This window comes from Magallana gigas, chromosome 1 (genome assembly GCF_963853765.1).
Source record: "Magallana gigas chromosome 1, xbMagGiga1.1, whole genome shotgun sequence".
Lineage (NCBI taxonomy): Eukaryota > Metazoa > Mollusca > Bivalvia > Ostreida > Ostreidae > Magallana > Magallana gigas.
In genome coordinates this window covers 42098901-42109608 of record NC_088853.1, presented here as the reverse complement: position 1 = coordinate 42109608, position 10708 = coordinate 42098901, and the positions used below count along the sequence as shown (strand labels likewise).

The 10708-nt window shown below is 32.2% G+C and overlaps 1 protein-coding gene across 1 annotated transcript; it reads right to left on the bottom strand.

The window, feature by feature from the left end:
- Positions 1-250: 250 nt before the first annotated feature.
- On the bottom strand, positions 251-8017 carry LOC136270281 (mothers against decapentaplegic homolog 2-like). The gene is made up of 5 exons (XM_066067501.1): positions 7816-8017; positions 5150-5362; positions 4416-4553; positions 3566-3710; positions 251-2873 (listed from the first exon to the last, which is right to left on the bottom strand). The coding sequence occupies exons 1-5, from the start codon at positions 7886-7888 to the stop codon at positions 2753-2755; spliced, it is 690 nt and encodes a 229-aa protein (XP_065923573.1). The 5' UTR covers positions 7889-8017; the 3' UTR covers positions 251-2752.
- Between the last annotated feature and the right edge of the window lie 2691 nt (positions 8018-10708).

The following is a 10708-nucleotide window of genomic DNA, read 5'->3' as shown; positions in this document are numbered from 1 at the left end:
TATTTGTGTACACAATTTTTGTGTGTGTGTGCACATGTATATTAGACGCAAGTATTGTGAGTCATAGTTATGTATATCTATAGATTATCGACGTACATGTATCTCTAAATACATATTACATAAACAATCATATACCAAAATTAAAAACATTATTTCTATGTATAAATATTTATATATATAAACATGCATTAATATACATGTTTTAAGACAAATAGTTAGATACTTTTAAATGTCTTCTCAATGAAAAATTGTACATTATTTGTAGCATTAATATCAAAAATTAAGGAATTATACAAGATGTCTGTACGCTTATAATTGAAATTTTTGAAGTTTTTGTATATTTGTTTACTCTTGTGAATAATGTTGATAATAAAAAAAAACAAAAAAAAAACCATAAACAGGGCACGAGGTTTGTTTACATAACAAAGAATTGTGAGCCCTAAAGTATCTATTATAATAGAAAAAATAGTTTGTCCAAAATTGTTCTATTCCTCTTTAAAAGATATCAATCAACCTTTGAAAAGGGATATTCTACTAACTGGTACAAGATTTGGGGATTCTCTATTATTTAAAAAAAAAACCCAAACATTATTTATCAAAGTTCAATTGTTATGACAAAATGTGTCACGCATGAATCACTTACGTTAAACATGTGAGACACATATAAGACCTTATATACGTTCAACTTGACCTAAAGTAATTGATTAAAGTAACCTATATGTTTATGTACTTTAGCGATAGATAGGATAAGAAAAAACAATATTTATTTACAGTCGGGTAAAACAACAATAAACATTAGCTCTGAGTAGCTCTTTTCCGACTGCATGATACCATTAAATATAATTACAACATAAAATATACAATACTAATATCCCAATACTAAATCATAACTACAAACATACTTCAAGGATACTTTAAAACAATAATAACGACAATAAATCTGACCAACTGAATTTAAATCTGTTTAGAAAAATTAGCGATTAGTGCAACAGTTTCCATACCAACTACCTATGTTTGATTTAAATAGATTAAAAGAGGTAATATTTCAAAATGACTCTGGTAAAGAATTCCAGATTTTTGCAGATTCAGATAAACGAGATTTTAGTCCACGTTTTTGATCTTACTGTGGTGATACAGTTGTATTTGTATACATAAAAACTTATGGCATTTCTTTAACTTGAATAAAATTCTGCAGATAAGAGGACTTTCTTGGATTAAAATCTTATCATATTTTATTGCCATTGTTATGATACGCCGGAGTTAAACACATGGTAGTTTTAATTTCTGAAGAAGAAAACTATCTGAATTAATGTAATAGTCGTCGTTGACAAATTGCAATTCCAATTTCCGTATTTTTCCATTGTTCTCGTTTCTTTCTCACCACAGAAATGCCAAAGTAATGGACAGTAGTTGAAATTTGACATCATGAAAGTATAATAATTAGTAAGTTTTCCGAATCTGGTCAGATGTATCGCTATTCTTTTGTGCATATATGTTGAGTAGATTGCATTCATTTTTATCATCTGAATTGTTGAAAATAAGTTTGTCCACATTTTATTTACTGCTGTACTTTCTGGGGAAACAGAAGAACAAAAATGGTCTTGAAAAATTATGTAAATTTCAATAGGGAACCGCTAGGGTGATTTGTTATAATACATTTTTACTCATCTACGATAGCATGGTCTAGCCGCCTAACTAAAAGTCATTTTTTGAAAGTTGTCTAATCAAAGTTATTTTTTATTATAATGTAAACATTTATGTATATTTTCATCAAATATAAATGATTTGGTCAAACAAAGAGAGATAACTTAGTATTTTGGGTTAAAAAAGCCCGGAAAACGGAAATGTTTTTTTTAAAACATCTCCCCCCCCCCCTTCCGTGAAACAAAAATTCCTATTGAGGGGATTAATTATTGTTATTAGCATATTTTTACTAAAGGGTTTGTTGTTTCACGGGGGAAAATATGTCTACCGACCGAAATACATTCCAAAAAAAGAATTTTGCTTTGTGAATTTTCGAAAAATAATTAACAGATATGAATTAACATGAAATTTTACTTATTAATATAATATATATCGTAAATATGTTATTATTAAGTTTTTATGCACATATTGGTCGCTAAAAAATATTTTCCTCACTCATAGAGACCGATTTCAATGAATTTTTTAAAAACACTGCGTTAGCAAAACTTTTGCTTAAAGATAATTAATTTGATTACAAATTTTATTTTGATATAAATTGATTAGGATTTGATTACACTTTTAGTAGAAAACTTAGTTTTTGAATATCTGACAGAAATTCCGAAATATTTGGATGTAAAATGTAGGCGGGAAACGGGCGATAGCGTTCGCAGTTCTTTGGACTAGATCTCTTGTACGTTAAGAATTACCATGCTCTAATTAACTTGGAGAACATTCTGAAAGTTCCTACCTAAAAAACATGTCGTATTCGATTAATTGTTTAAAATAAATAACATGCTGTAAACATTTGTCATAAACTGCAACATATATAAGAGATAATGGACATGGGATATCAAGTCATTTGCTTAAAGTCGCGAATAACATCTTTGTGTCGATTCAAGTGTTATTTGGTATGTCGGTACGATTGTGGTTATTATAGTTCAAATAGTTGCAGTCCTTTTTGTTAAAAACATCTTGGCTCCGCTTCAAGTGGCTTCAATTTAAGTCGATATAATTGTAGCTGTTGTCCAAATGGTTGCAGTTCGTGTTCTGTCAGAGTTTCCTGTCAGAGTTACCTGCTAGAACATCTTGATGGTGGCTGTCCTTTCTCGGCCAGGAGTATGTCTAGCCACTTTAATGGTGCTTCAAGTTTAATCTCAATCCAGCAAGGTGTACTGGTAACAGAAGGTTTACTGTAAAACAGGAACAATATATATATATATATATATATATATATATATATATATATATATATATATATAGCCGAAATTATTTAATTTTGTTTTCTGTATATTTAAGAGGATCTGTAATTTTTTGCCGCATACATGTATATCACATGTTTTGTCTGTGAAATAATTGAAATAAATTTTAATAATTTTTAAACCTAAATGAAATTTCTGATGTGGAAACACTTACAAAAGTTAACGAGTTTATTTTTCATGCAGCATATTGGGGTCAGATTTACAATAAATACGTATCATTGTCTTTTCAAAGCACAATACAAAACTGCGCTTTCCAGTTAACTGAAATGTGATCGAAGGTTAGCTACATTGTGACCAAATGGCGTTCTTCGGGCAATGAGTAACCTTGCCAATTATTTCAGTTGAAATAAAAGTAATTGACTGATGGGTACAATTCAAAATTATTTTTTTATATACAACTTACGCAGAAAAGTTGGAAAAAACTCAAACATTTTTGCTGTTTATCAATATTTTTTTCTAACTATGATTATCGTTAAAACGTGAATTTTAAACCAAAAAATGATCGAAAACCACAATATGAATGATAAACAGCGAACAAACAAATGTCGCAAACTAAAAAGCTATTTTACCAATAAAATAGTTTGACAAAAATATTTTTAACTAGAATCGTGCAATGATTCTACCTGAGATCAACTCCCCAACCCTCGACAAAACTCATGTGTATGCTACACATTCTTGTCATTCGGTAAATTGATTCATAATCCTTGTCCGAGGCCTGGACAAGCATAGCACCAAACTCCCGATTCCCGAAGATCTTGAGTGTACCTTCTGAAATGAAATTTCATAGACATGATTCAATAAAAAAATATCTTGAACCAAAATTAACATTTATTCTTCAGTTTAGTGAACTTTGTATTACTGCAATTCCGCTGCTAATTGTTTTGGATAAGTGGTTCTTTATAGCTAAAAGTCACTTGTAGTCAATATGATTTTTTATACCAAGTAAATGCGAAAACCGTATTTATATCCGGTGTTTCTGAGTGTCATAAAGTTAAAATGGAGAAAATCTGTAACATGTTTAATTTGTGGCAGTCATGTATTACGATTTGATAAGTTTCTTATAGAACATGATACAAGATATGATTCTGCGCATACAATTATGTGAAATTGAAAAAAAATTCGCGAATATGATTGGTTCATCGCGAAAATTTACCGTAGATACTGTACATACATACATATGACTACTGATGGAAAACCACAAACATATATATATATATATATATATATATATATATATATATATATATATATATATATATATATATATATATATATATATATCGCGATCTCCTTTAAATCTCAAATAATTGAATACGCAGAAATATATCCAGTGTCATTTTCTTTAAGAAACTGTTTAAATCGCAAAAAGTAACTGACGCAAATTAAAAAAGATTTCCCCCCAATTTCGCAAATTTTGTGACACGCGAAAAATAAAACCCTCGGATATACGGTATTTTCTAAAAACAAACTCACGAGGTGGAATTTTGATGACCTCGCTAGGATTCCGGTTGTATTGTAGATTCATCAGAGGACTTTGCACAAATACAGGACACTCACTGAGGTTTTCTGCGTTCACTTCCTGTCCATCATACGTGAGTCTAACACCTTTTCCTGTAACGAGGCCACAAGTCTTTCCTTGTACAGTAATAATAAAAATTACCAATAAAACAGCTTTTACAATGAAATACAATCTCCGAATGTAGTAATGGTATTGGTTTGATTAATGTTCTTGAATGAATGAGGGTATTTCAGTGTATGTAATCTAAAATACCAAATCTTAAGAGGGAAACAAATTATCTAACTATTTTTCCCTCCAAAGTGCAAGCTGGAGATTATTTCAGGTGTAATATTCCTTGTAGTAATTTCCGAAATTTCTAAAACACAAATAACATAGATCCAAGATGGTCTTGGTCTTGATGGTTTCGCTCAGCTTGTAATTCAAAACTGAAAAGGAATGTATCAAAACTGTGGAATCATTAAATTTCGTGGGGGCCAATTTTCATGGATTGCTTAAATTTTACAGGTTCATGGGGACGTAATTTCGTGTATTCTCTTAAACCTACAAAGGATATATGACTTTATTACCCTAATTTGTTAATTCGTGGAGGATGTTAATTCGTTGATGCGAGGTACCCACGAATTCCACGAAAATTGAGCCACCACGAAATCTAATGATTCCACAGTAGTAAAGTGTTTGGTTTGTTTACCTATAAAACGTCTTGCATTTTCCGCTGACAGCGATCTATTAGGATTATTCAAGTGCCCAAGGCAAAACCTCTTTGAATCACTGGTGTCTGTAAATCCGTCGATTGTTATTGATGGACCTGTCGCCCTCCAGGCGTCACCAATTTTCAGACTCTGTTCAAAATAGGTTATAATGCACCAAAAGGAAGTACTTTTTTGCGAGTCGACACTATGATCTGTGAAAAGAAAAAAAAACAATTGTGATTCACTGGATTAAAACTACATGCACGGTAAATTTCCTATTTAAACGCGAAGAATTAATATCCGCGTAAAATTGCGAGAAGCCCGTCTCGCGAATTTAAAATTTCGCTTTTAATTTATAGACAGATGTTAATACATAAAACTATGATAAAAGTTCGACATTTGCAATTTTTGTTCCCGCGATTTGATGGAAAACCGTTAAATCGCAGAATTAAGGACCTGCGTTAAATAAGGAATCTACAGTAGTTGATCTCTTTTCGTTTTGTAAGAGAAAAACTCAAACATCCTCCTCTTTCTGCATAGTTTTCACAGTTTGTATTATTGTATTCATCATATGGAATGGTCAGAGTTTGAAATGTTCAGCTTGTGCACTGGTTCTATTTAAACAATAGAATGAAAATGTAAATTTTTTCTGCAATGATCGCTACCTTCATAGCCCGATTGAATCACTAAAGTGAGCATTTTATTGTTTATATCAACATCTTTATTTTAACTAAATAATAATTTGAGCGTAAAAAGTAAGTAAAATTCACTAAAGTACAGTTAATGTACAAATGTACGTACAAATGTACGTTAGTTAAAAGAAATAACCAAATCGTTTCCAGTGAGACTTTAAGTCTGACATCATCATGGTTAGATCGTGCAGTCCGTGATTTTTCTTAGGTAGTTGTAGGTCTCGACCAATCGATAAAAAGGGCGTGTCAAATTCAATCCTGTCACTTTGTTGTCAGTTTCAGCCGCCGTAGATTTCAACCAATCGATAAACGGGGCGTGTAGATTTCAGTTTGGCTGTTTCTATAGAACTATGAATTAACTATATGTTTCCGTAAGAAATAGAGGAGATAATATTTAGTAGATTTAAATATATAGTGTTTTTAAGCATATTTATACCAAAGGGTTTGTTCTTTCACGGGGGCACATACGTCTACAAACCCCAAAAAATTCCAAAAGGACATTTTCAAAAATTAAAGCAGATATGAGTTAAAATGAAAATTTACTTTGATATCCAACGTAAACATGCGGTTTATAAGTTTTAATGCACATATCGGCCGCAAAAAATATTTTCCTCTCTCATTGAGACCGATTTCAATGAAAAAAAAAATTGAAGACCTCCCCTCCCCCATCCCCGGAAGCACAACGTTTATTTAAAAAAATATTTTGACTTCACATTTTATTTTGAAATAAGTTAATTAGGATATGATTACACTTTTGATTAGATAACTTTGTTTTTAATATCTGACAGAAAATATGAATTAATTGGGTGTAAAGTATAGGCATTACAGATCGCAGTGGAATTACTTTTTTGGGAGTTGATTTTAATCAACTCTCCTATGCAGTTACTCTGGCAAACCGAAAGTGAAAAAGTGTTTGGACCTAAGCACAAATCATCACCGCAGACAAGACGTAGATCTTGAAAATAATAGGTAAATTCGGTGTACTGTATGCTGTACCATTGTTTTTCAAAAGAAAAGTATCTACAAATACCTTGAAAACAGTCAGATTTTATATGGTACGAACAATTCATTTGTTTTTGTAGATGCATGTGTTCCTACGCTAGAGTTCAATATAGTCTCGTTCAACCAGACGCTCGGCTGTCTCCGTAAATCTCCGACAAGCAGAGAGACAATTGGTTAAATTATGCGACAAAATTACTGTTATTTTGCTTGGGAATTTTTGATAACTTAAAAATCTATTCAATTTACTAAAAAATTCTCTAATATTAATTGACAATTGTCAATTTATCTCGGAATAAAAAACCCGGGACAGACTTTAGTCGGAGATTAACGGAGACAGCCGAGCGTCTGGTTGAGCGAGACTAGAGTTCAATATTGCTTGGATCCAGACGTGTACAATTTTAAGAAACATTTCGATTGCTGATACAAAGTTTGATGGAATTAATTCTATCTTTTAATATTACACAACAAGATTCATTTGAGGTTTTCTTGAAATTCTTGTCGGAAAAGTTCGAGAATTCGTATTATAAAAATTTGCATAACATATCGTTGATTTTAAAATTGATAATAATAAAAAAAAAATCAACTCCCGACAGTACTTCAGTACTTTGATTATGTTCTGTACTCTAATGTGTGAAATGTGTTTAATCTAGCCGGAGATATTGGGTAAATGCAAGTTTTGACATTTTTTAACCATTCGGAAGTCGGTTCTTATATTAATTTGTTTAATTTTTTTTTAAAAATCCGTTGATTTGGGTTCTTCATTAAGTTTTATTTAAAACATGTTGTTTTTGTTTTCGCCTGAACCCTTTAATAAAGAATTAAGCGCTTCGTCTTATTCAACCACATGTATTTTTATACTTAAGTTTTGCAAAAGAAATTGCTAAATAGTAAATAGTACTTTTTATTATTAAATTTAATAATCCTTTCTAAAATTGTTCTAGTAGTTAGATTCTTGGCGTGAATGTACTTACCAGCATGGCTGCTGATTGGCAGGCAACAAGTATTTTGTCCCGAGAAGTGGGAAAATTGATGTCCACTCGCCATAGGTGTGTATATATTTCTTTCTTTTTTTTAAATTTCTGATGAAGCAGATATGCATCAGTATTTAACTCATGCTAAATCTTCAATAAATCTGATTGGTTGGCATTGTTGAGGAATCAACACCGTTATTAGAAGTTTGAAAGCTGGTGCTAATATAACAATTATGGTTTCCAAAGGTTAGATAGAATACCAGTGATCAACACGAAATTAAAAGTGAAAAGATTGGCGATAAAAATGCAATATTCCTAAAAGCGAAACAAACTGTGTAGGAAAAAGTGTAAATTAGAATTATATCACAATACAGTTATTTAAATTCATACAGATTTTAAAACACAATTTTTAGTATTAACGTCTTTGCCAAATTCAGGTTTGGGTATTTTTAAAAGTCATATGAAACAATATTCTAAGCCCATTCAGTTATTTTCGGGGAAAAGTATAAATGTGTCTATTTGATTTTAACGGTGTCTTGAAGATTTATGGCCCCCGTAGAATAATGACCGGTTGTCATTTTTCGATATAGAATAATGAACCCCCTTGCTGTAGAATCATCGTATTTTTCTGGAAAAATAGACCCAGGGGTCAATTTTCTTCATGTTAAACGTGAAACAAAATGACCCCCGTAAAAATGACCCCCGCTGTAAATAAGAATAAAAAATAGCTACTCGGTATCTCGACAAGGTATCTGAATTTTAAATTACTGGAATTTTCACTCTGTTCAGTTGATTTTGAAGTTATAAACACCGATCTTTTTTAAAAAATCGCTGTTTATAGTTTTTCATATCCGTAGCAAACACACACACACACACACACTTACATTGCCAGTGAAGAAATCTGCTGAACTATACTATATTCTTTATAATGAATAATTTTTAACAACATATTATATAGCTTTTTTTCAAGGCGATATTTCATTTACGAAATGTATGAAGAGCTTCTTTACTTTATTCATCGCGATTTTACAATTGCATCGGCAACAAACTGCCAGGTCTGCACGTGTGTGTTTAGAAACCTGTGCAGGTGGTGCTAATGTTGCAAAGTCATTCCGTAATTTAAAAAAAAACAAATACATATACATTGAAGAAGTAGACCTTCGGATAATTAACGAACAACAATCATGAAAGAATAATTGTTGCATTAATATAAGCAATATTCATTGGTGAATGAATTGTCTAACAAAGAATGATATACATATTTTTGTGCTGGGGGAACGGGATTTTTAAGGTGGAATGTCCCTCTGATAAGAGTGATAACTTCTGTAGAAAATATTCTCACTTTGTTTCTGATAACTCATAATTATTAAGGCAACAAGGACAATAAGCAACAAGAGAGGTGGTACGTACTGGGCCCCATTTTATGCTGGAAGGCAACATTAATTTTAGTTCAAATATTAAAAGATAAAATTTGAACGGAACGAATGAACCCCAACTTTTCAGGGAGGCAAAAATGTTAGAAATGTTTTACCAAAAAGTACAAGAAATTTAAACTAATCATTGTTAATCTATATGCAAAGTTAGATAACTCTCATAACTCTTTCCATTATGTTATTGTAACTCTCCAGTTTGGGGAGTCAGTTTTGGGTTATATTAAATGGATGAAAGCACATGGTGTGATTTAGTGATTCTGAGTGATAAACAAATGGTAGCAGAGCGTAGTATTTCAAAGGAGAGAGAAGAATCCAAAGTTTATGAATGAAAACATAGACTTATATTTTCAGTGTTTCAAAGTGAATTCCTCGGATTGGAATAGATAGAATAATGGCAACAAAAATTACCCCCCCCCCCCCGCCTAAATAAAGTCAGTCCAAATCTTACGAGCTGTACAAACAAGAATTACTTGCATGGAAAGAAATTACAGAACTAGAGTAGAAAAAAGGGCGAGTAGCAATTGCTTTAACTCTACCAGAAAATGACGACTCTAAAATTCGAGAAAAGGTGTTTAATCAAATAAAATAGGAAGATCTAAAGAAGGAAACAGAACTACAAATTTTGATAGAATTTCTTGATAAACACCTTGCAGAGGATGACCTGGCAATCTGCTTAACAAAGTTTGAAAGATTTTGAGGATTATAGACGAGCAGAGAGTCCTTGTAAACTATTGTGGAATGTTTAAGTGTGTTTGATGCAAAATATAGGCAGATAGAGAAAAAGAAGGTGAAATTGCCACCTGAAATCTTGGCCTATAAACTACTACGCAGGGCTAATATTTCAAAAGAGGAGGCATGATTGTGTTGACAGGAATGAACTATGATGAGAAAACAACTTTATACGAACAAGCAAAAAGCTCTTTGATAAAGTTCAAACGTGAAGTGTGTGATTCTGGCACTTCTCATTCATCAGGACCAAGCATTAAGTAAGAGCCTGCTTTCCTTGCTGAGAATGGGGAAATTCTGCTGGCAGCTGGGTATGTACGAAACAATGCTCATCGTCATGGATTTACTGGCGGTAGACGTGGTGGTCGAGCCTATGATAGCATAAAGCAGCAGGGATATCCTTAGACAGAATACAATTCATTTAAAGCACCATCTGGTCAAAGGCAGGGAGGACTAAAGAAGGACATAAACCCTACTGGAAGTGATGGTAAACTATTGACTTGTAAATCATGTGGCTCGTACAGGCATACGATTACAGACTGTCCACATAGCTGGGAAAACATGTCTAAAGTGAACATATTGAACACAGAACATGCAGTCCTGTTAACTGGATTTCAGAGGGAAGATATATCTCGTTTATGTGTGGATGCCCAGAATTGTGCGGTGCTCGACAGTGCATGTTGCAGTACAGTCTGTGGTCAGACATGGTTCAACAACTATATTGAATCATTAAA

Bases quoted from the DNA above. Each gene is read 5' to 3' on its own strand.
- LOC136270281 (XM_066067501.1), bottom strand. From the start codon at position 7,888: ATGGCGAGTGGACATCAATTTTCCCACTTCTCGGGACAAAATACTTGT. The intron at 5,363-7,815 runs GTAAGTACATTC...TTCTTTTCACAG, and splicing joins GCCAATCAGCAGCCATGCTG to ATCATAGTGTCGACTCGCAA. The intron at 4,554-5,149 runs GTAAACAAACCA...GCCTCGTTACAG, and splicing joins AAATGCAAGACGTTTTATAG to GAAAAGGTGTTAGACTCACG.